General features: G+C 42.8%; 1 protein-coding gene across 1 annotated transcript in view; it reads right to left on the minus strand.

Moving 5' to 3' along the window:
* The window catches only part of LOC141270845 (uncharacterized), a 75,203-nt gene that overhangs the window by 10,335 nt on the left and 38,988 nt on the right, over nucleotides 1-25,880 (minus strand). The window contains exons 12-17 of the mRNA XM_073680942.1: nucleotides 23,983-24,064; nucleotides 21,658-21,793; nucleotides 21,349-21,528; nucleotides 21,142-21,265; nucleotides 20,964-21,058; nucleotides 20,675-20,765 (exon numbers count right to left, since the gene is read on the minus strand). Coding sequence (XP_073537043.1) covers nucleotides 20,675-20,765; nucleotides 20,964-21,058; nucleotides 21,142-21,265; nucleotides 21,349-21,528; nucleotides 21,658-21,793; nucleotides 23,983-24,064 — 708 coding nt within the window. The remainder of the gene's footprint in view (nucleotides 1-20,674; nucleotides 20,766-20,963; nucleotides 21,059-21,141; nucleotides 21,266-21,348; nucleotides 21,529-21,657; nucleotides 21,794-23,982; nucleotides 24,065-25,880) is intronic.

Here is a 25,880-nt window from a genome sequence, read left to right on the forward strand (position 1 = left end):
TTTGTAGCGATTGGCGTGGCCGTAAGAAAGGGATCTTATCACATTGTCCGCTAAAAGAAGTAGACATTTTAGTTTGGCTGGAAGATGGTCTTTCTTCTGCAGATGTTACTGTTGCTTTAACACCTACCCCATGGACACAACCTTTTTCCCCTTCCCAACACGCCTATTCCCCTTTTCACCAGCAGCAGGCCTTTTTCCACTCATTTTGGTGGTTAACTAATTCACAACTCTGGAGTTGTTTGCACAAAAAAACAATGGATGGGAACCGAGCAGAGCTGAGTGGCCAAACTGTGGTATTAGGCCAAAACTATTGGCTGGGTTAGATGCAGAAAAAAATTATATTCAATTTGCAACCTGATGGAGGTCAGTATAGATGGACTAATAGAACAAGTCCCACACACAGCTAGAAGCCCAAATATTTTTTCAGAGGTAGATGCAGAAAAAAATTGTATTCAGTTTGCAACCTGATGGAGGTCAGTATAGATGGACTAATAGAACAAGTCCTACACACAGCTAGAAGCCCAAATATTTTTTTAGAGGTAGATGCAGAAAAAAAATATATTCAGTTTGCAACCTGATGAAGGTCAGTATAGATGGACTAATAGAGAAAGTCCCACACACTGCTAGAAGGCCAAATATTTTTTCAGAGCTAGATGCAGATATAAATTATTTTGAATTTGCAACCTGATGGAGGTCAGTATAGATGGACTAATAGAGAAAGTCCCACACACTGCTAGAAGGCCAAATATTTTTTCAGAGCTAGATGCAGAAAAAAATTATATTCAGTTTGCAATCTGATGGAGGTCAGTATAGATGGACTAATAGAACAAGTCCCACACACAGCTAGAAGGCCAAATATTTTTTCAGAGGTAGATGCAGATAAAAATTATTTTTAATTTGCAGCCTGATGGAGGTCAGTATAGATTGACTAATAGAGAAAGTCCCACACACTGCTAGAAGGCCAAATATTTTTTCAGAGCTAGATGCAGACAAAAAATTATTTTGAATTTGCAACCTGATGGAGGACAGTATAGATGGACTAATAGAGAAAGTCCCACACACTGCTAGAAGGCCAAATATTTTTTCAGAGGTAGATGCAGAAAAAAATTATATTCAGTTTGCAACCTGATGGAGGTCTGTATAGATGGATTAATAGAACAAGTCCCACACACAGCTAGAAGCCCAATATTTTTTCAGAGGTAGATGCAGAAAAAAAATATATTCAGTTTGCAACCTGATGGAGGTCAGTATAGATGGACTAATAGAGAAAGTCCCACACACTGCTAGAAGGCCAAATATTTTTTCAGAGCTAGATGTAGACAAAAAAATATTTTTCATTTGCAACCTGATGGAGGTCAGTATAGATGGACTAATAGAGAAAGTCCCACACACTGCTAGAAGGCCAAATATTTTTTCAGAGCTAGATGCAGAAAAAATTATATTCAGTTTGCAATCTGATGGAGGTCAGTATAGATGGACTAATAGAACAAGTCCCACACACAGCTAGAAGGCCAAATATTTTTTCAGAGGTAGATGCAGATAAAAATTATTTTTAATTTGCAGCCTGATGGAGGTCAGTATAGATGGACTAATAGAGAAAGTCCCACACACTGCTAGAAGGCCAAATATTTTTTCAGAGCTAGATGCAGACAAAAAATTATTTTGAATTTGCAACCTGATGGAGGTCAGTATAGATGGACTAATAGAGAAAGTCCCACACACTGCTAGAAGGCCAAATATTTTTTCAGAGCTAGATGCAGACAAAAAATTATTTTTAATTTGCAACCTGATGGAGGTCAGTATAGATGGACTAATAGAGAAGTCGCACACACTGCTAGAAGGCCAAATATTTTTTCAGAGCTAGATGCAGACAAAAAATTATTTTGAATTTGCAACCTGATGGAGGTCAGTATAGATGGACTAATAGAGAAAGTCCCACACACTGCTAGAAGGCCAAATATTTTTTCAGAGCTAGATGCAGACAAAAAATTATTTTTAATTTGCAACCTGATGGAGGTCAGTATAGATGGACTAATAGAGAAAGTCCCACACACAGCTAGAAGGCCAAATATTTTTTCAGAGCTAGATGCAGATAAAAATTATTTTTAATTTGCAACCTTATGGAGGTCAGTATAGATGGACTAATAGAGAAAGTCCTACACACTGCTAGAAGGCCAAATATTTTTTCAGAGCTAGATGCAGAAAAAAATTATATTCAGTTTGCAACCTGATGGAGGTCAGTATAGATGGACTAATAGAACAAGTCCCACACACAGCTAGAAGCCCAAATATTTTTTCAGAGGTAGATGCAGAAAAAAATTATATTCAGTTTGCAACCTGATGGAGGTCTGTATAGATGGATTAATAGAACAAGTCCCACACACAGCTAGAAGCCCAATATTTTTTCAGAGGTAGATGCAGAAAAAAAATATATTCAGTTTGCAACCTGATGGAGGTCAGTATAGATGGACTAATAGAGAAAGTCCCACACACTGCTAGAAGGCCAAATATTTTTTCAGAGCTAGATGCAGATATAAATTATTTTTAATTTGCAACCTGATGGAGGTCAGTATAGATGGACTAATAGAGAAAGTCCCACACACTGCTAGAAGGCCAAATATTTTTTCAGAGCTAGATGCAGAAAAAAATTATATTCAGTTTGCAACCTGATGGAGGTCAGTATAGATGGACTAATAGAACAAGTCCCACACACAGCTAGAAGCCCAAATATTTTTTCAGAGGTAGATGCAGAAAAAAATTATATTCAGTTTGCAACCTGATGGAGGTCTGTATAGATGGATTAATAGAACAAGTCCCACACACAGCTAGAAGCCCAATATTTTTTCAGAGGTAGATGCAGAAAAAAAATATATTCAGTTTGCAACCTGATGGAGGTCAGTATAGATGGACTAATAGAGAAAGTCCCACACACTGCTAGAAGGCCAAATATTTTTTCAGAGCTAGATGCAGATATAAATTATTTTTAATTTGCAACCTGATGGAGGTCAGTATAGATGGACTAATAGAGAAAGTCCCACACACTGCTAGAAGGCCAAATATTTTTTCAGAGCTAGATGCAGAAAAAAATTATATTCAGTTTGCAACCTGATGGAGGTCAGTATAGATGGACTAATAGAACAAGTCCCACACACAGCCAGAAGCCCAAATATTTTTTCAGAGGTAGATGCAGAAAAAAATTATATTCAGTTTGCAACCTTATGGAGGTCTGTATAGATGGATTAATAGAACAAGTCCCACACACAGCTAGAAGCCCAATATTTTTTCAGAGGTAGATGCAGAAAAAAAATATATTCAGTTTGCAACCTGATGGAGGTCAGTATAGATGGACTAATAGAGAAAGTCCCACACACTGCTAGAAGGCCAAATATTTTTTCAGAGCTAGATGTAGACAAAAAAATATTTTTAATTTGCAACCTGATGGAGGTCAGTATAGATGGACTAATAGAGAAAGTCCCACACACTGCTAGAAGGCCAAATATTTTTTCAGAGCTAGATGCAGATATAAATTATTTTTAATTTGCAACCTGATGGAGGTCAGTATAGATGGACTAATAGAGAAAGTCCCACACACTGCTAGAAGGCCAAATATTTTTTCAGAGCTAGATGCAGAAAAAAATTATATTCAGTTTGCAACCTGATGGAGGTCAGTATAGATGGACTAATAGAACAAGTCCCACACACAGCTAGAAGGCCAAATATTTTTTCAGAGGTAGATGCAGATAAAAATTATTTTTAATTTGCAGCCTGGTGGAGGTCAGTATAGATGGACTAATAGAGAAAGTCCCACACACTGCTAGAAGGCAAAATATTTTTTCAGAGCTAGATGCAGACAAAAAATTATTTTGAATTTGCAACCTGATGGAGGTCAGTATAGATGGACTAATAGAGAAAGTCCCACACACTGCTAGAAGGCCAAATATTTTTTCAGAGCTAGATGCAGACAAAAAATTATTTTTAATTTGCAACCTGATGGAGGTCAGTATAGATGGACTAATAGAGAAAGTCCCACACACTGCTAGAAGGCCAAATATTTTTTCAGAGCTAGATGCAGATAAAAATTATTTTTAATTTGCAACCTGATGAAGGTCAGTATAGATGGACTAATAGAGAAAGTCCCACACACTGCTAGAAGGCCAAATATTTTTTCAGAGCTAGATGCAGAAAAAAATTATATTCAGTTTGCAACCTGATGGAGGTCAGTATAGATGGACTAATAGAACAAGTCCCACACACAGCTAGAAGCCCAAATATTTTTTCAGAGGTAGATGCAGATAAAAATTATTTTTAATTTGCAACCTGATGGAGGTCAGTATAGATGGACTGATAGAGAAAGTCCCACACACTGCTAGAAGGCCAAATATTTTTTCAGAGCTAGATGCAGACAAAAAATTATTTTGAATTTGCAACCTGATGGAGGTCAGTATAGATGGACTAATAGAACAAGTCCTACACACTGCTAGAAGGCCAAATATTTTTTCAGAGCTAGATGCAGAAAAAAATTATATTCAGTTTGCAACCTGATGGAGGTCAGTATAGATGGACTAATAGAACAAGTCCCACACACTGCTAGAAGCCCAAATATTTTTTCAGAGCTAGATGCAGAAAAAAATTATATTCAATTTGCAACCTGATGGAGGTCAGTATAGATGGACTAATAGAATGATGCTATGCCCAAAAGATTTTACTTCACTAGGTGCAGTAAAAAAATTGGTATTCTATACACAGGTGGTATATCTTGCAACACAGATAGGCTACTCCACTGACTAACACACTCTGCAATAGGCCAAAAAGGATTAGCTTTGCTAGATTCAGCCAAATGCTGTGAAAAAAACTTGCACAGCACTGGCACAGACCTGCCTGGCAAAAACTGATAGGAACTGATGTAACCTAGTCCTGAAAAGGACTGCAATTACAATTAGTCTTTACTACCACAATCTATCTATTTAAGAGCACAGACCTGCCTGATAAAAGTCGTAGGAAATGCTGTAACCTAGTCCTTAAAAGGACTGCAATCACAACTATTCCCTACTCCCAAGCTATCTGTAGATTTGTGCGAAAATTGGCTTGAAATTAACAAGGTATAGCGCACACAGCAACAGCGGTGCCGTCTAACACGCAGCTGCAGCAGTGAGAAAATGGTGGCGACGGGGAAAATGGCTTGGTCTTATAGGGCAAGGACATGTGACATACACTGCCAATGACACATGCCCTTGCTTGTGTGAAAAAAAGCACTTCGCTCCGTGTGTGCGCTGCTGATAGGCTGACAGATTGCACCTCCCCACTGTAAATGCGGGAAAGAGAAAAAAAAATGGAGATCTTCATTATTCCTGCAGAGATCCATCCCCTGCCCCTCCCCCCACCCCGCTGTACACTCAAACTGCGTATTAACATTAATTTTCATCATTACTGAGAAAAAATCCAGTTATGATTTTGGTGTACGAAAAGTTATCGAACACAACCTCGAACAGCCGAATTTTTCTCAAATTGTTCGAACACCGCCCAAAACAGCTCGAATTTGAGATTGGCGAACAGTTCGAGTCGAACAACGCTCATCTCTAGTAGCAAAACTTTAAACAGCAATATAAAGGTGATATCACTGAATGTACTGACTCAAAGAAAAATGTATTCTTATCACAGTTACATCATGGTGAGTGGCGTAAAAAAAATTAAAAACAATTCACAAATTGCTAGTTTTTTTTTAGTTCACTCTGCCACCCAAATGTCAAATAAAAGGTCATAAAGAATGTTGATAGTCCAAACTCGCATCTTCTTAAAATAATTGCTTATTTGATCCATATAAATGGAGCAAAAAATGGTTGAACACAACAATACAAAAATTTTAAAAAAAAAAGAAATATCCACTGCACTCCCAGGCAACATGTTTCAGACCTACACGGTCCTTTGTCATGGTTCTTTTGCCATGGCTTGACAGAGGACCATGTAGGTCTGAAGCATGTTGTCTGGGAGTGCACGAGATATTTATTTTCTGTCTTTTTATTTTTTGTGCCGATTTGTTAAAACATTTTTTGTGCCTGTTATACTACTGGATCAACTAAGTAATTCTTTTAAGAAGATGTGAGTGACGGCTATCGTTTGGACTGTTGCTAATACTGGAGTGTTTTGTCCTGCACCCGGACAAGTGAGCTGATTGCTCCATTCACACATTCATAAAAAAGTTTATATAGTACACCATGGTACCAATAAAAACTTTAAAAAAGAAGCCCTACACAGCATTTTTGATGGAAAAATTAAACAATTATACCTCTAAGAAAATAGTGATGCAAAAACAAGTACATTTTCTAAAACTGTGTTTTTAGCGTGCAAAATTAGCTAAATATACAAATTGGGCATAGCTGTAATTGTACTGTCCTGAAAAATAAAGTTGTGTTATCACTTTTAGAGATGAGCAAACATGTTCGGAAAACGTTCGTCAATTTCAAATTCGGCACGAACATTGCACATTCCGATTCGTGATCGGACCCCCGAGAGTTTTTACTCAAAATCGGCAAAATTCGGCCAAAGTGCGGTAAATGATCATGTTTCCACTTGTGTTTTTTTTTTTAGGACTTTGCCCAGGATAGTGATGCTGTATGATGCGCGGGGAAACGTGTTTGATGAGGGGAGGTGGTGGGGAGAGGTCAGAGGAGCGGTAGACTGTTATTCTTAATTTTTTTTCTTAACTTAATGTGGGCAGATTCCGGCAGCCAATAAGGGCGCAGGAACCATCAACAACATCCAGACAGAAGGGCTTGTTGTCATTGGCTGCTGAAGTCACATGTCCCTCTCCATAAAAAGAGCAGACATGTTGTTTTGGCGCCATTTTGTCAGTGTAACAGCGCAGAGAGGCTGCTCCTGCTGCTGCTACTGGATAGTGAGATAGTTAGCTAGGCGGTTGCTTGTTAGTCAACTAGTTTAGATAGGATCCTGTGTGGCTGTGAAATCGACCTTCCAGCAGATCAATTGTTTTTGCTAATAGTGTAGTCCAGACTGAGACAAGAAGCCACATTTCAGCATATAACTTTGTTCTACTGCTACTGTTAAATGAGTTCAAGTCTCCAGGTCCAGATGAATTACACCCCAGAGTACTGAAGGAAATCGTAGAAGAAATTTTAGAACCACTCTCCATAATCTTTGAAAATTCTTGGAGAACAGGAGAAGTCCCAGAAGACTGGAGAAGAGCAAATGTTGTTCCTATCTTCAAAAAGGGGAAGAAGGTGGACCCAGGGAACTATAGGCCGGTGAGTCTGACTTCTATACCAGGAAAGATCTTTGAACAAATTATTAAACAACATGTATGTAAGTACATGGATAAGAATGAAGTGATTAACCAGAGTCAGCATGGGTTTGTAACTAACAAGTCATGTCAGACTAACTTAATTTCCTTCTATGACAGAATCACTGACTGGGTGGATCAGGGAAATGCTGTAGATATAGTATATCTTGACTTCAGCAAAGCATTTGAAAAAGTATCTCACACCATCCTTATTGAAAAAATGACCAAGTATGCAATGGACCAGGCAACTGTTAGGTGGATTCATAACTGGCTTAGTGATCGGACTCAAAGGGTGGTTGTAAATGGCTTCACATCCAGCTGGATGAATGTCTCAAGTGGGGTACCACAGGGCTCCATCCTGGGACCTGTATTGTTCAACATCTTTATCAATGATTTAGATGAAGGAATTGAGGGTAAGCTGATTAAATTTGCTGATGACACAAAGCTAGGAGGGATAGCTAATACTAGAGAAGAGAGAGAGAGGATTCAAAAAGACCTAAATAAACTGGAGCAGTGGGCAGCAACCAACAGAATGGTTTTTAACAGGGAAAAATGCAAAGTACTACATCTGGGCAATAAAAATGAAAAAAGCATATACAGAATGGGAGGAATAGAGCTAAGCAACAGTACATGTGAAAAAGACTTAGGTATACTAATAGATCATAGACTGAACATGAGTCAACAGTGTGATGCAGCAGCAAAAAAGGCAAATACAATTCTGGGATGTATTAACAGAAGCATACAGTCCAGATCACGTGAAGTCATTATCGCACTTTACTCCTCTTTGGTTTGACCTCATCTGGAATACTGTGTACAGTTTTGGGCACCACATTTTAAAAAAGACATAGACAAACTGGAGCAAGTTCAGAGAAGAGCGACCAGAATGGTGACTGGTCTGCAAACCATGTCCTATGAGGAACGGTTGCAGAATTTGGGAATGTTTAGCTTGCAAAAAAGAAGACTGAGAGGAGACTTAATAGCTGTCTACAAATATGTCAAGGGCTGTCACATTGTAGAAGGATCATCTTTATTCTCATTTGCACAAGGAAAGACTAGAAGCAATGGGATGAAACTAAATGGGAGGAGACACAGATTAGATATTAGAAAAAACTTTTTGACAGTTAGGGTGATTAATGAGTGGAACAGGCTGCCACGAGAGGTGGTGAGTTCCCCTTCAATGGACGTCTTCAAACAGAGGCTGGACAGACATCTGTCTGAGATGATCTAGTGAATCCTGCTTTGAGCAGGGGGTTGGACCAGATGACCCAGGAGGTCCCTTCCAACTCTACCATTCTATGATTCTATGATTCTAATATTGTGCTCCATGCAGGAGTTCACATTGCAAAATCTAAATTTCTTCTGCTAATAATGTGGCGCTGAAATAAGGCCACATTTGTGCATAGAAAGATTTGATGCTGGTAATTTTTTTGGCCTGGCAGGAGTTCACATTAGAAAATCTAAATTCTTTCTGCTACTACTGTGCTACAGAAACCAGGCCAGATTTGATCTTTTAATTCTTTTTTGCTGATATTCTGATCCACCCAGGAGTTCACATTAGAAAATCTCAATTTGTGTCTGATACTACCGTGCTACAGAAACTAGGCCACATTTGAGCTTTTATTTATTTTGTGCTGATATTCTGCTCCATCCAGGAGTTCACATTAAAAACTGAAGTTCACTGAAAATCTCAATTTGTGTTGCTAGTAGCATGCTATCTGAGCAAATAAATACTGATTGGTAATTTAGTGACCGGTGACTGACTGGTCTGGGCATAGGTTTGTTAAACAGCTGGTTAAAAGAGGGGAAGGGTACATACAACATGAGTGGGAAAAAGCGAGGTCGTGATGTCAGGGGGAATAGGCATGGTGTTTAAGGTGTACGTGGGGTAGGTGGTAATGTTAGTGAAAGCTCTACTGAACAAACACCATCACATCCTTTCCAAATACAACTGACAACTTCTGTTACTGAGTGGGCTACTCCACTCCCTTTCTTTGGCAGCCCCACAGCAGTATGCCTTGTAGATGAGGGCCAGAAAGAGCATGTGCTGCAGTGGAGGGCAAGCGCTGCATCAAGTTGCCTCTCCTCCTCTTCATCCACCTCAACATCACACACAGTACAGTCCTCAGAGGTGGCACCCCAATTACCCTTGTTTTCCCCCCGTGTCACAACTCTTCAACCTGCCAACTGATTGTAGGGAACCACAGATGAGCTAGTCTGCAAAGCTGGTCACACATTCTATACCATGGGCATCAGAGGTCTGCTCCAAAGATTCACAGACTCAAGAGGAGGAAAACATCTGCACCGATGGCCAAAATTTTTTTCTGTTGGATCCAGGGCTAGACGAAGTAGGGTCTGAGCAGAATTCTGACCCTTGTCACCAGACGTTAACCCCCGGGGAAAGGAGGTGATCCTGATGAGACTCAGATACCTGAGGTGCACGTGGACTGTACTGTGCTGTCAAAGCAAAAATAGGAGGAGGGTGGCTCTCAGGGCGAGAAGTGGGAGACAGAGAGGATGGCGATGAGGTTGTAGATCCCACCTGGTGTGAACCAAGAGGCATGCAGCTGAGTAGCCCAGCAGAGGAGGTGGAGGAGGAGGAAGACAAGGAGGTTACGTTGCGGCCTCCCGCACAGACACGGAGTGATGCAACCACAACAACCACTGCATCCTCAGCTACAACTGTGGCTGTGGCCAGCAGCAGTTGCGGGTCTGCAGTTCGCAGGGGCGGCAAGGGTTGCCTAGGCTGGGCCTTTTTTAAGACCACAAAGGATAACCCAATTGATATTATCTGCCAATTTTGTACTCATTAGAGGCAAAAATTGCAATAATTTGACAACAACACACATGAACCGGCACAAGTGTGATCAACATTCCTTAGTCTGGGAATCTCACTTCAATAAAATGCGGACTAGCGGGCCTCACCAACAACCCTCGGCCCCATCAAGCGCATCTCCTGCTTCTTCCTCCTCTGTCACCGTGGCAAGTGTCAGACAGGTCCCCATCCGCACAACCTCCACTTGTTTACCCGCTACAGTCGGGGTGAGTGAGAGCCCGTCAGCTGTTAAGGAAGTGGACACGCCTGCTGTTTTTGTTTCACCGAGCACACCACATGTTTCCCAATCCGCCGTAACATCTCTGCCTACACCTCACTGTCCAGCAGTTTGTCGTGTTCACCCCACTCCACCTTCTCTTAGCACAGCAGCCAGCCCTCGGTCCCGCAGTTGTGGTCACGTAAAAGATTGTTTTATCCTACACATGCCAAAGCTAAGAGATTGAATTCCACCATCTCCAATCTGTTGGCCACGGAAATGCTGCCTTTCCAACTGGTGGATACAGACGATTTCCGAAAGCTGATGGCTGTTGCAGTCCCCCAATACCAGTTGCCATTACTTCTCTAAGAAAGCTGTGCCTGCGCTACACCAGCATCTCGTAGACAACATCACCCATTCCTTGAAAAAATCTATATCTCATAGGGTGCATTTCACCACAGACACCTGGACGAGCAAGCATGGCCAGGGGTGTTACATCTTGCTGACTGGGCACTGGGTGACTCTGGTGGCTGTGGGGGCAGGCAGGGAAGGGGCTGCTCCTGAACCAATCAGGAATCAGAGGAAGAGGGTATGGATCACGGTAATTTGATTTAATTCCCGGAAATCTAAACAGGGATGTAGACCGCCATCTTTTTTTCACAAAGATGAACCCTGCCGCCGTGGGCGAAGGTGAGGGTCTGATATGTCCCTTCTCCAGACTTTCTGCAATGAAATCCTTCATGGCTTGTCTCTCAGGGCCAGAAAGATTATACAGTCTGGATTTCGATAGTTTAGCTCCGGGGGTCAGGTTGATAGGGCAGTCATAAGCACGATGAGGAGGCAAATCCTGACACCCCCTCTCAGAAAAAACTTCCTTAAAACCAGAGAGAAAAGCAGGTAATTTTCCATAGAGACAGTAGCAAGGGAAATATCTAAACAGTTCTCATGGCAGTACTCTCCCCATTCAATAATCTCCTCGATTTGCCAATGCACCAACGGATTATGTTTAACAAGCCAAGGAATACCCAAAACAATCAGTGTGGGAAGATTGTCCAGGGCATAGCAAGGGATTATTTCACAATGAACTGACCCCACCCTCAATTTTACATTATGTACAAAATAAGTAAATGCTTTCTGTGCAAGAGGCGTCGACTCAATGGCAAAGAAGGAAAAAAGTTAAGCTAAAGCACAGCAAGCAAGCCCATGAGTTTTCACAAACTCAGCATCAACCATGCTGACTCCGGCTCTACTGTCAACAAACACAGCAATTTTCTCGGTTTTGCTTTCTAGCACCACCTCTGCTGACAGGACAAAGTGGGAACTGCAGGTTGGTAACAAATGCACCCCTTGTTCATCCAACTCCAGACTACCAAGAGTTAATTGAGACTCCTTTTGTTTAGGAATTGAAGGACAGGTCCCAACAAAATGTCCCTTTTTCCCACAAAAAAAACATACGCCTTTTTTCTTGCGAATTTCCGAGGAGATGTATTATGTAGAGACACCCCCTAACTTCATGGGTTCCTCCACCTCCCCCAGTACTGGTTCACCCCCAGACCGCTCCTTTGGCAGAGGTACACAACCCCGGCAAGAAGGCCCTGGATAAGGTGGTCTCACCCATCTATCCCGAAGGCGTCTATCAAGACGTATGGCCAACGACATAGCAGCCTCCAAGGACTGAGGGGTTTTATATACTGCCAAGGCATCTTTCAACCTTTCAGTAAGCCCCTCACATAATTGACTTCTAAGGGCTGAGTCATTCCATTTGGAATCCGTTGCCCATCTACAGAATTCCAAACTGTACGTCTCCACTGACCGATTCCCCTGCTGAAGGCGATGTAGCCTAGACTCAGCCAAGGCAACTCGGTCAGGGTCATCACAGATGAGGGCCAGAGCCCCGAAAAATCCCTCCACAGACTGGAGACAAACCCAGTCCTGCGGTAAAGAAAACGCCCACGACTGAGGATCTTCCTGCAGTAGAGAGATCACAATACCAACCCATTGCTCCTCATTTCCGGAGGAGTAAGAACGAAGTTTAAAATACAGTTTGCAGGCCTCCTTGAATGCAAAACACTTGTCCCTACCTCCTGAAAACCTGTCCGGGAGGGCAACCTTGGGTTCAGGCTGGCCAGGCCTACCTGCAGAGACCCCCACATTAGCGACCAGTAGCCGCTGATATTGCTGCCGAACCTCACAGCGGAGGTCATTCACTTCCAGGGACAGACAGCAGAACTGCTCTGCGAGCTCTGCCACAGTACCCATACCAAGGGAGAAAGGGAAAAAAAAGTCCACGCCCAAAACACACAAAGGGGAAAAAACAAAAAAAAAAGTGTCAGTCTTGTGTTTTTTTTTTTTTTCATTTTCAAAATGTGCTCGGCCGGTGATAATCACGCAAGGTGTGGGAAAGACTTAGTGCAACACAAAGGGAAGAGGGAAAGGGAGACCAGACTCTAGGGAAAGGGGGGAAGTGGAGACCTCCTAGGTTGATCTAGTGTCACCCTGTCTCTCCTAACGTCCCTGTTTTGGCTCTTCACCACTCGCGGCAAACGTGCCTCACCCGGTCTTTCCCTGGCGTATGGCTAAGGCTAGGGAAGGGAGAAGATGAGCACTAGTCGATTTCCACTAAACACTATAGACAACAGGGGTGGACAAACAGGGGGAAATTGCTTAGCTTTAGACAAACTCCAGACAAATGAGCACATGTCCTAAAATTCCAGAGAGGACAAAGTACTTCTCTTGCTAAAGCCTTCACAAGTAGGAATGAATATTGCTGGCACCTCCCTCTGAAACACAGCAGGTATTTATATACCCAGACAGGGTGCTAATTAGCCAGAGAATGGTAGCCGCTGGGTCCTAGAGACAGCCTCTAAGAAGATGTCTGTAATTCCAAACGTAGAGATCTCCTGGAACCACCTTCAGGGCGACTGTCTGTCACTGCTGACACACTCGTGACAGCCGAGGAACAAATGGAGGAGAACAAGGAGGAAGAGGTGAAGGGCGCACAACAGTGAGGAGATAAAGAGGATAATGATCCCCAGAGGAAGGAAGCATCAGTGTTATCCCACCATCAACACATCATGGGCTTGAACCTCATGGAAGAGCCCAACACATGAGTGTCTTCTTGCTGCACTAGCTGCAACATGAGCCCCGTATTGCTAGGCTTCAAAATAGTGCTAACTACTGGGTTGCCACTCTGTTAGATCCATGGTACAAGAGTAAATTTTGCCAGATGCTTCCCACCCTTGAAAGGGACTTACACATGCTGGAGTATCGAAACACGCTTGTAGACAACTTTAAAGAGTGATTTTCCCCAAGACAGCAGTGAGGCACACAGTATGCATCGCAGTTGTAGACTTCCAACCCTAGTATCTTCAATTCGTCAACGCAAAAACATTAGCAGCAGCAGCAGCAGTGCAAGTGGCAGGAGAAATTTCTGTGAGTCGTTTCACACATATTTTAGACCAGTCTGACACATAGTCAACGACTGGAAAGGATAGTGCAGGAGTATCTCAAACTCAATATCAATGGCATCAGGGAGGGTTTGGACCCTTTTGCATTTTGGTCTTCAATAATGGAAGAGTAGCTTGAGCTCTCCTGGCCCGGGAGCCAGTGTTCTCTCAGAACGTGTCTTCCATACTTCCGGTGGTGTTCTGATGGATAAATGCATCCCGCTGTCCCCTGAAAGCGTAGACTGCCTAATTTTCATCAAGAGGAACAAGTCATGGATCTCCAAGGACTTTAGCACCCCAATCGCAGACTAGGCGATGGTATAGTTTTTAGTGTACTGCATTTGACGCGCCCCCTGGGACATATTCCTTTTTGAGGGGAATACCCGGCACCGGATCAGATGGGGGGTTGTAGTCTCCGAGCGGCTGTGACCCGGCCCCGTGCCCAGGGCGTCAAGCTCAGTGTGATGTGGCAGTTCTACAGATGTTACTAAAGTTCTTTTGTGTCGACTACGCCACCCGTTGTGATGCGGTCACTGTGGCCGCCGCTGCAGCAGGGTCCACTGAGGCTGATGGTGGGTGCGCAGCTTGGTGAGATAACCCCCAACGGGAGGGGTATAGCCTCAGAGGGGACAGGCGCAGAGGATGGGGGTTGTGGTGGTGCGATGCAGCCGGCAATGAAGACAGACTCGGGTTGTGCAGTTAAGGGTGTTTACTTACTGCAGATGTTGTACTGGTCACTCCAGCTGCTAGTGACCACCCGAGCCGTGCTGCGTCCACCAGGTCCTGGATCCAGCCAACCCCCAAACAAGTCCAGAGCGTGGCCCTGAGCTCTCCCTCTGTCCTTTCTTCAGCCGTCCCCACCAGTGATTCACCTAGGTCCAGCTCCCTCGGGCCTTCTGTTGGGACACCCTTGGCCCTGGGTTCCCTGACCCTTCATGTGGTTTGCCTTCGGGGTGAATGTGGTGGGTGACCGTGGCAAACGCTGCCCACGATCTCCGGTCTCTGGCTGGGGATTGTTTTTGCCCCCACCAGCTTGGGTTCCGGTACCCTGATGCTGACTCCTCACCCGGTGCTCTAATTTGGGTTCTTGGGTCCCTTCAGTCTTCCCCCTCTGGGTACTCCTTCTTTGCTCCTCTCTCACTCAGGGTCTCTCTCTTGCTGCAGGCTGACTTCCTCTCTCTGCTTGCTGTCTGCTCCTCTGCAGCTGACTTGTTCTCTGCCTCTGACTCTCTGCGTCTGACTTGTCCTCTGCAGCTGACTGACCCTGATCTCAGTTGGTGCCCTCCTTATATATCCCTCTATGTGTGAGCTCAGGTGACCAGCACCCAATGAGCTCCTATCTTTACCCAGGCTGCTCCCCCTATCTGCCCCTACACTACATGGGATGTACCACCCCCCTCCCACTCCAGCCAGGAACAGGCTCGGTTGTACCTGCACATTTCTAAGTGGGAGTACCGTCGGCCTGCTCCTCTGGAATGGGATGTATGTAGTGCATGCGGTCTATCTGAGCTCAGTTCCACACTCCATCCTTACCCGGGAGTGGAATATCACACCTCTGGGTTGAGGTGCAATACCCCTGTAGCAGCCGAATCCTCAGGGTGCTACACATTGATCCCGCGTTATTTCAGTCTGTGACACCTTTGTCGTGGCTTCTGTGACTGCTGTTGCTACTGTTGCTGATGTTAGCAATAATATTTTGAAATGTGGAGACTGCTGGTTGGGTCTCCATCTGGTGTGTTTTCTCTAGTGGAAGGGGTGTCAGTTCCCATTATACTACTTCTGGTGTATGGCAATAATTTTTTTTGAAATGTGGAGACTCCAAGTTGGGTCTCCTTCATGTGTGTTGCCTGTAGCAGTAGAGCTCCCAGACCGGCAGGCTTTCACTTGCTTTCAGTCAACTACCTGTGTTAATATCTTTAATTTTTTTTACCAATAGTACTCTATGAAACTGATGTTTGTGCCACCTGAGTGTGGCTGATCAGAAAAGCAGGTTGAGCTGTTGCATGAGGTATCAGGGCTCCCAGCAGAGCAGAACTACACCGATCCCTCACCCATGTAATTTTAATTTTTGAAGTTCAATTCAAAGCTGTAAATGCTGACCCAGACCCTGATACCTCATGCATGGCCCATGACTGACTACTGCTGTGCCATTTTAAAATTTCGACTGTGGGTCATTTGATGCCATTTTTACTGGTGTCTGCCCCTAATTTGGGCGGTTTTGGCAGCTTTTAGAACCCTTTGAAAGTGTTGTCTATGCGCTTGTGGTATTACCCATTGTGAAAATGAATTATTTGGTGCTAAAGCCCCATTTTAGTGGAAAAAAATGTAATTTTAAAATTTTCGTGTCCCAATGTTAACCCCTTTATGACATGGTATGTAATAGTACGCACCACGTCATAACCCCCGGTTCAGCGCAGGCTTCGGCGTTGAGCCCGCACTGAACTGGGCACATGTCAACTGATTTATACAGCTGACATGTGCCCGCAACAGCCGAGGGTGGAATCTCGATCCACCCGCGTCTGTTAACTAGTTAAATGCCGCTATCAATCTCTGACAGCAGCATTTAACTCGCGCAAACTGGATGGGCGTCACTTACTCCGCCCATCGGTAACCCCGTCACATGATCGCGGGTCACCGATGGGTTGGCACGACAACCTGGGGTCTGCAAAAGACCCCTGTGGTTGTCATGGCCAGATTGCTATGAGCGCCGCCTAGTGGTCGGCGCTTATAGCAAGTGAGCATTTCTGCTACACCGAGGCGATCTGCTCATCGCCTGTGTGTTACAGAAACGATCAGATAAGTGCTGCTTCTAGTCTCCTATGGAGACTATTGAAGCAAGCACAAAGTGTAAAAAAATGTTTTTAAAAATCTAAAGAAAAATCTAAAAGTTTAAATCACCCCCCTTTCGCCCCATTCAAAATAAAACAGTAAAAAAAAAACATACATACATATATTTGGTATCGCCGCGTTCAGAATCGCCCGATCTATCAATATAAAAAAAAAATTAATCCGATCGGTAAACGGTGTAACGAGAAAAAAATTCTAAACGCCAGAATTACTTTTTTTGGTCGCCGCAACATTGCAATAAAATGCAATAACGGGCGATTAAAACATTGGATCTACCCCAAAATGATATCAATAAAAACGTCAGCTCGGTGCGCAAGAAATAAGCCCTCACCCGGCCTCAGATCCCGAAAAATGGAGACGCTACAGGTCTCGAAAAATGACCTGGAGAATCATAATGGCAGGTCAGCTTTAGCATACAGTGAATGTGGTAAAAAAAACAAACATCTGTGGTATTGCACTTTTTTTGCAATTTCACTGCACTTGTAATTTTTTTCCCGTTTTCCCGTACACGATATAGGAAAACCAGTGATGTCTTTCAGATTATAGTTTAAAGAGCCAATTCCAGTGACTGTGGTTGGCATAGGAAGTGGGTAGATTGACTTGTGCAATTTTGGAAATGAGTGGAAAACAAGACTTATTGGATTGTCTGGTGTTATAAGTTCACCTTGGATTTTAGTTAGAACTCTACTGTCTATCCCTTTTTATGCCAAACCAAGTAGAGTGTTACTGAAATCATCAGTAGAAATTTTTGACAATTTCCGATAGGATTTTCATATTCTGTTTGCTATAAATCGCCTTATGTAAAATAGCCACCTCCCCCGCATTTGACAGGGTAATGCTGATGGGTTTGGACCCACTGTACCACGGTTCGGGCTTACCCTGGAGGGGCGTGACTAAGTGTCTACCGAGTTTTCACTAGAGCCCCTGGTGATGAGAATACGCTGGGCAGCTAATGCTTTTGTGTTATCTCTTTCTCGCGTGTTTTTTTTGTTAGAGAGATGTGTCACCCAGCTTTTATTTATTGGTTAAAAATGAGTTATGACTAAGCACATATGTATAGTGCACTGTACTGTATGTAAATATTCTCTACTATGTATACCGCGAGTAAAATAAGTATTGAACACGTCACCAATTTTCTAAGTAATTATATTTTTAAACCAGCTATTGACATGAAATTCTCACCAGATATCGGTAAAAACCCATCCAACCCACACAGGCAAAGAAATCAAACCATAGATGTCCATAAATTAAGTTCTGTGTAATAATGAGAAATGACAAAGGGAAAAAGTATTGAACTTGCTTACTGAAATTTGATTAATAGTTTGTTCAAAAGCCTTTGTTGGTGATGACAGCTTCAAGGCGCCTCCTGTATGGAAAAACTAGTCTCAGGCATTGTTCAGGTGTGATTTTTGGCTCATTGTTCCCCACAAACACTCTTAAAATCCTGAAGGTCCCATGGGCTCCTTCTATGAACTCTAAGCTTTAGTTCCTTCCATAAATTTTCTATTGGATTCATGTCTGATAATTGGCTGGGCCATTCTAGCAGCTTTATTTTCTATCTGTGAAACCAACTGATAGTTTCCTTGGCTGTGTGTCTGGAATCATTGTCTTGCTGAAATGTCCACCTTTGTTTTATCTTCATAATCCTGGTAGATGGCAGCAGATTTTTATCAAGAATGTCTTGGTACATTGGTACATTCATCCTTCCTTAAATTATGTCAAGTTTGCCAGTGCCATATGCTGAAAAACAGCCACACATCATGATATTCCCACCTCCAAGCTTCACTGTTGGTATGGTGTTTTTGGGGTGATATGCAATACCTTTTGGCCTCCAAACACAATGTGTAATATGACATCCAAAGAGTACAATGTTGGTCTCACCTGACCAGACTACATTCACCCAGTATTTCACAGACATGTCTAAATGTTGTTGAGCAAACGTTAAGTGCGCTTGAACATGCTTTTTGTTCAGCAATGCAATGGAGTCTTGTGTGGTGAGTATGCATACAGGCCATGAAGCTTAAGTGCATATACTTTTAGTTTTCTTTGAAGTAATTATACCTGGTGATTCCAAGTCTTTCTGTAGCTCTCCTTGGTAATCCTTGGCTCTTGGACAGCTCTTTTGATATTTCTTTTCACTTCTCAGTCTGAAATCTTGTGGTGAGAACCTGGTCGTGGCCGGTTTATGGTGAAATTATGTTTTTTCCATTTCCGAATTATGGCCCCAACAGTGCTCACTGGAGTCTTCAGTAGTTTAGAAATTCTTCTTTAACCAATGCCTTCGGTATATTTTGAACAATAAGGTTGCAAAGTTCTTGAAACAGCTCACTGATTTTACCCATAATTAGATGTTTCCTGTGCGGCATCTTGGTAAGGAGACACCTTTTTATAGGCCATCTGTTGAACCAGCTGATATTATTTTTCACTAAGTAGCAGGATTGCTTTCTAATCACTGATAGATTTCAGCTGATGTCATTACTTTCCATGGCTTTTTGCTCCTCTCTTTCTTCATGTGTTTAATACTTTTTCCCTGTGTCATTTCTCATTATTACAAATAATTTATGGACATCTATGGTTTGATTTCTTTGCCTGTGTGGATTGAATGGGTGGTTACCGACATCTGGTGAGAATTTCATGTCAGTAACACCTTTAGAAATAGATTAACTTAGAAAATTGGTGACGTGTATACTCACTGTATACATACACAGTCATTGCCGAAATTGTTGGCACCCTTGAAATTGTTCCATAAAATGAAGTATTTCTCCCAGAAAATTATTGCAATTACACATGTTTTGTTATTTGTATGTATTGGAAAAACACAAAAAAAGGGAAAATTGGACATAATCTCACGCAAAACCCCAAAAATAGGCTGGACAAAATTGTTGGCACTTTTTCAAAATTGTGGGTAAACAACTTTGTTTCAAGCATGTGATGCTTCACTCAATCTTTGCATTGTGTGTCTGTGAGTGCCACACTAAGCATAGAGAACAGAAAGAGGAGAAGAGAACTGTCTGAGGACTTGAGAACCAAAATTGTTGAAAAATATCAACAATCTCAAGATTACAAGTCCACCTCCAGATGATGTTCCTTTGTCCATGGTGCAAAACATAATCAAGAAGTTTACAACCCTTGGCACTGTAGCTAATCTCCCTGGACGTGGAAGGCAGAGAAAAATTGGAACACAGGATAGTTCAGATGGCAGATAAGCAGCCCAAATCAAGTTCCAAAGAAATTCAAGATGTCCTGCAGGGTCAGAGTGCATCACTGTCAGTGCAAACTATCCATCGACATTTTAATGAAATGAAAAGCTATCGCAGGAGACCCAGGAGGACCCCACTGCTGACACAGAGACACAAAAAAGTTTGCCACAATGTACATGAGTAAGCTGATGCTCTTTCAAACTCACTTGTGGCAAGTAACAGGTGTGGGCAATAAGAAAATCACACCTGGAACCAGATAAAAAGGGGAGAAGTTGACTCAATCTTTGCATTGTGTGTCTGTGGGTGCCACACTAAGTATGGAGAACAGAAAGAAGAGAATGGAACTGTCTGAAGACTTGAGAATCAAAAGTGGTGAACAATATCAGCAATCTCAAGGTTACAAGTCCATCTCCAGAGATCTTGATGTTCCTTTGTCCATGGTGCGCAACATAATCAAGAAGTTTACAACTCATGGCACTGTAGCTAATCTCCCTGGAAGTGGTGTTGATGAAAGGTTGCAACGCAGGATAGCCTGGATGGTGGATAAGCAGCCCCAATCAAGTTCCGAAGAAATTCAAGCTGTCCTGCAGGCTCAGGATGCATCAGTGTCAGCGCGAACTATCCATTGACATATGAATGAAATGAAACACTATGGCAGGAGACAGAAGAGGACCTCACTGCTGACACAGAGACCTAAAAAAAGCTAGACTGCAGTTTACCAAAATGTACGTAAGTAAGCCAAAATCCTTCTGAGAAAGCATCTTGTGGACAAATGAGACTGTATATACTGTAAATAGATATATTCCCATGAGAAGAGAAGAATATGTGACTTCTCTGTATTTAGTGGTTACTACTCACCTGGATAGTCATATGTAGGAATCTCCTCTTTACACCGCTCATCACCCCACACATATGTCTCTGTAGTATTAATATGGGTCAGATCTTCACCCTGAAACAAATATTGTAAAAGTCACAGACCGATGGAGAAGTCACATCTATGATCAGCTCTAATCCTGCTATCTCCACCATTCTCATTACACAAGTATAAAACATATAATACTGGTGGATAAAACAAGACTGAGCACAAGACCTTCACAGCCATCTACACACCATAGGGGAGATCTCATGACACCTTCTCTCCATCTACCTGATGATCCTGAGGAACATTGGGATCTTCTTGCTTACAGTCCTGTGGAAGAGGACGGGGACATCTCTCTGGTGTTGTCCTCTTACTGGATAGATCTGGAGGAAAAACATACAGGGACTGAATTCATTATTTACATACAGATAATTATAGGCCGTGTGTATTCAATCCTGTCTATTACCTGGTGATGTGAGGGGCTGGGGGTCCTCCATCATGACGTCCTTGTACAGATCTTTGTGTCCTTCTAAATACTCCCACTCCTCCATAGAGAAATAGATGGTGACATCCTGACACCTTATAGACACCTGACACATACAATGATACCGTCATCCCCCAGATCCCTTCATAGCGTTATTGTATAATGTCCCAGCATTCCCAGCAGTGTCACCTCTCCAGTCAGCAGCTCAATCATCTTGTAGGTGAGCTCTAGGATCTCCTGGTCATTGATGTCCTCATGTATCAGGGGGTGAGGTGGAGGCCCCGTGATTGGGCTCAGGGGTCTTTCCCATCCCTCAGACACAGGATCCTGACAGCGCTCACTAGAGGTCTTCTTCACTACTGTGTAATCCTGGTTATGGAGAGACACATTAATAAATCTCACTCCAGACATTTCCAGAGTCCTCACCTCTCCAGTTCTGTTCATCTGTTATTCCCATAGATAAGAATGATGTAATGTGACGTCATCAGAATCTCTCACCTCTCCAGTAAGCCGGAAGAGGATCTCTAGGGTGAGGTGTAATATCCTCTCTGCAAACTTGTCTCTGTCCATATCCATTCTTGATGGGTCAGGAATTTTGTGTAGCTCACTTAGTAGTATCTTATATTGTAGGAACCTGAATTAATAGAAGATGAGTCAATGTCAAAAAATACAAAATACCATATAAAATATATAATTACTAGAGTTGCGATGTCGGAATAAAGCAATAATGTGATAGACCACTCTATACATCTAGGAGGTTGGATAGAGATACCTATGTACTATCACTTGGGGTCACATTTAACAATATAAAGAACTCAACAAGCAGAACAACAGTCTTTCTACAGCCAATAAAATATGGAAAGTATTCATTTGCAAACATCTCATCAGTCCATGATGAATTTTGAAAAGATGAAGTCTCATAACTCCCTGTTACAGTGTAATAAAATACGCTTAGTTGTTGTAAACTTTGGGAGCACTGTTCAAGCCAAACTTCAATTAGTCGATCTGACCTCTCATGAAGCCAAAACCGGTTGGGCATTATTTTGAAGCTCATCTCCACTGTGATTCTGAGTTGTTGTAAAAGGAGAACGGGTGCAATCGGAGGGAACAACACTCCCACACACAGGAGTCAGGTTTAAGCATAAAGGGTTCTCCAAACTTTATTAAGTTACACAAGTTTATAGAGTAAAGAAGTCACGTAGCTAATTACATTCTGCACAGATGCAATAAAATCAACTATAATTGCGAATCTACAGCTTAACTATTCAGACAGTCACCCGCAATCATATCATACCTCCAGACAGAGCTCAATTAAGGGGTGGTCCGGAAATGTTAAATTAATAGCCTATCTTTGGCCCACCCCCACCAATTAGCTGTTCCCGGTTCCAACAGTGGCCAGATCAGAGCAGTTTTGGAGCTGGACAACACATTCCCATCAAATGTATAGCATACGCAGGGCACTATAATGGCCGCTTCAATTAATTCGAATGTTGGTGGATTTGCAGTACATGGCTGCGGTCACTATACAATTGATGGAGCTGTGCTGTGCAGGACTCTACTGTGCTGGTTACTAAAGAAAAAACTGACCAGCACCTCCCAACAGAATAAAAGAGGTGTTTATAGGAGCAAGCTGCAATGACTGCATAACATACAAACAATACAATACAGTGCTAAGATGTCTGTGAACATCGAATATGTGGCATTTAAAAAACATTACTGATGTATACAATAAACGTATAAAATGAAGTTACTTAGCACACACATTGGCACCAGCCACGACAAGGTTACCATTCTTTCGTGGGACCCTGAACCCAATATTTATCAGGCAAGTCTCTCCCAGGCTAAAAGCTACAAATGTAAAGGCCAGGGAGGATCCAACGCTAATAAAAAATCAACATTAGGCTGATTGAGCGCCATCAAATATTGGTGCAGTCACCATCTCTAATAGTGAACTACCAAAAACTGACCAGCACCTGCCAACATTGTGCATGGGTGCAGGCTGTTTTTTTTTTTTTCAGGCAAATGGTCCAGATAGTAATGTTGGAGAAATGTCCCACTTTGGGATATTTTGTAGACAAATTCTCACCCAATTAAAGGGGTTGTGTCACCATAAAAGATACATGTAATCAGAGAACCTTTTTGTAGTTTACAATTGTTTAAAGTTATGTTAAGTTCAATATATAACAGATGAAGCGGAGAGATCACCCAGCTGTCAGACCTGTGGAAGTACGGGAAGCATCTGCCGTGATTAGAGGTGGATCAAAGAGAATGTCTGTCCGCATTCACGGCAGACGCTTCCCATGCTTCCAGAGGTTTGACAGCTGGGTGTGATCTCTCTGCTTCATCTGTGTGCTATCAGATCGGTGTGATCATCCTGACATCATACTACGTGCGCTTTAGAGGTGGGTGAGCATGGGGAGCACCACACACACGATGTGTGCACAGGGAGGACTGTTTTTTGTGATTAACAGAACGGCGGATGCCCGGCCACCTGAGATGGATGGATAAAGCCCACAGCTAGAGTAATGCGGGGGATCGGGAGGGGTCTATCCAGAAGATGAAAGGTTGTAATATTTTGAATGAAACATAATTTTTAATAATTGTAAATGACAAAAATATGATTTACACGTTCTCTTCTTAATTAAATGTATTTTTTATGGTGGAACAACCCCTTCAAATGAATGGATCCACAAAAAAAATGGCAGTATATGGATGACATCTGTGCGCGATCCATTATTCACAAACTGGACAATGATGAGGAGGAAAAGTGACCAATTATTAATGAGATTGGAAATAGACGCAAACGTGAGACTCCCCACATACCTCCACCTGCAGAGTCGCCACCACATATATGGATGTTCTGTGCGCACAGGACCTGTGATGAGGTCACAGGAGGGGAGGAGTCAGGGGTCACATGGAGAGGGGGGGCGTCCTCTTCATTTCACCCTGCCAGATACATTTTAGGAGTCAAGACTGCAGTGAAGAAAGATCTCTCTTAGGATCCAGGGTCCTAAAAAGAAGATTATAGGCAAGAGGGTCAGTAGCCCGAGGCGGGAGGTTTGGTACGTAGCCCACCTGTTTTATAATTATAGGAGGATAATTAAATTTATAATTGATAGAGGCGCCATGTTACATATTGGTGGACTTAACAGACGATCAAGTCTTTCTGGGCCAACGTACTTCATATCTATCTACAAGTTAGTGGGGTCGCTATTCCAAATACTCCAAAGATTGTATCTGTCTTTTTGTTGTATGTCTACTGTTTCCTGGTTACAATTTCCCTCAAATCTGATAATGTCCTTTTGATTCTAGTTCACACCTGAATATTTGTCTCTTTGGTATGTGTTTTCATCCCGTGCTGTGTAACTAGCAAACTGTTCATAGTGGCTCCTGTCTCCTAATTCATCCCCTCCTTTGACCCATCTAAGAGCTACATTTGTTTCCTGCCTGCCTCTACCTCTTTAGCTTCCCACTAATGTTTACATCTGGCTTTACAGTTTTTGCTCCACTAACCCTTACCCCCAAACCTCAGCAATAGAGATGAGCGAATCCGAAATGTAAAGTTTAGAGTTCGTTCCGGATACCTAGTGTTCAGTGCTGAACTCCAAACATAGACTTCTCCTGGAATTCGGTTTTACAGTTCGGGAATTTGGAGAGGAGAGAGAAAGAGAGATAGAGAGAGGTTTTCAAGCTCCAAAGTTCGGTTCGCCACTGTTTTCTATGAGGTTCGTGTTCAGGTTCAAGTTCGAGTACAGTTCTGGTACCTGAACTGAACTTTGTACTTTGCTCATCCCTGCTCAGCACTCTCCAAACAAATAATTATCTCACCTTCCTTCCTACCCCCTACCTGATCTCATCAGCAGACCTGCTCCTCATCCTCACATCCATCCTACTAAAGCACAAAATAAGTCGGGCCTCTCCTCTCACCTCCTTTCCCTCTCTCTTCTCCCACCACCTCTCCCTCTCTCTGCTTCTTTTCACTCCTGGCAATATATTTCCCAATCCTTGACCTCCACAGCTGACATCCTCCAAATTATTTCTTCCTCCTATCACTCCCTGCTTACTAGGAACTATTGCAATCTCTCCAACATAAAGCCCATTCCCTTGACCCCAACTCTGACGCTCCTTCTCTGCAGTGCTTTGGAATGTCGATTCCATCTGCATTAAGCTCCATGCTATTCACGATCTCTTTAGGTTTCACAATTATCCTTCCTGGGCCTCAATGAAACATATCTGACACCCTACATGCCTCCCCTGCTGCTCTGCATTACGTTTGCCTTCACTTCACCCACACTCCTTGCCCTGGCAATAGATATGGTGGAGATGTTGGTCTTCTTTCTAACAACTGCACCTTCAACCCAATCTCACCTTTACCCTCCCTTCTTTTGAAGCGCACTTAGTCTATATTCACGCTCCCTCCAACTGGCTGTCATATACTGACCCCCATGCCTGGCCACTCACTTTATCGACCACTTCTCCAACTCTTTACTGCTTAAACACCACAACCGCTATGTATAACAGACCGCTGCCTTTTCCCCATAACCTTCCTTCCCACCATCACTCAAGGAGAGATTACTCATCTTCTCTCCAAATTGCACTTCACCACTTATGCATTTGACCCCATCCCATCCCAGCTTCTCCCCAAACTTACTACCATGCTTATCCCAGCCCTAACCCATCTATTCAACCTATCATTAACTTGTGGTACCTTTCCTTTTGGT

This window comes from Phyllobates terribilis, unplaced genomic scaffold, assembly GCF_046119375.1.
Source record: "Phyllobates terribilis strain yellow unplaced genomic scaffold, ASM4611937v1 Scaffold_5__5_contigs__length_657084704, whole genome shotgun sequence".
Taxonomy (NCBI): Eukaryota; Metazoa; Chordata; class Amphibia; order Anura; family Dendrobatidae; genus Phyllobates; species Phyllobates terribilis.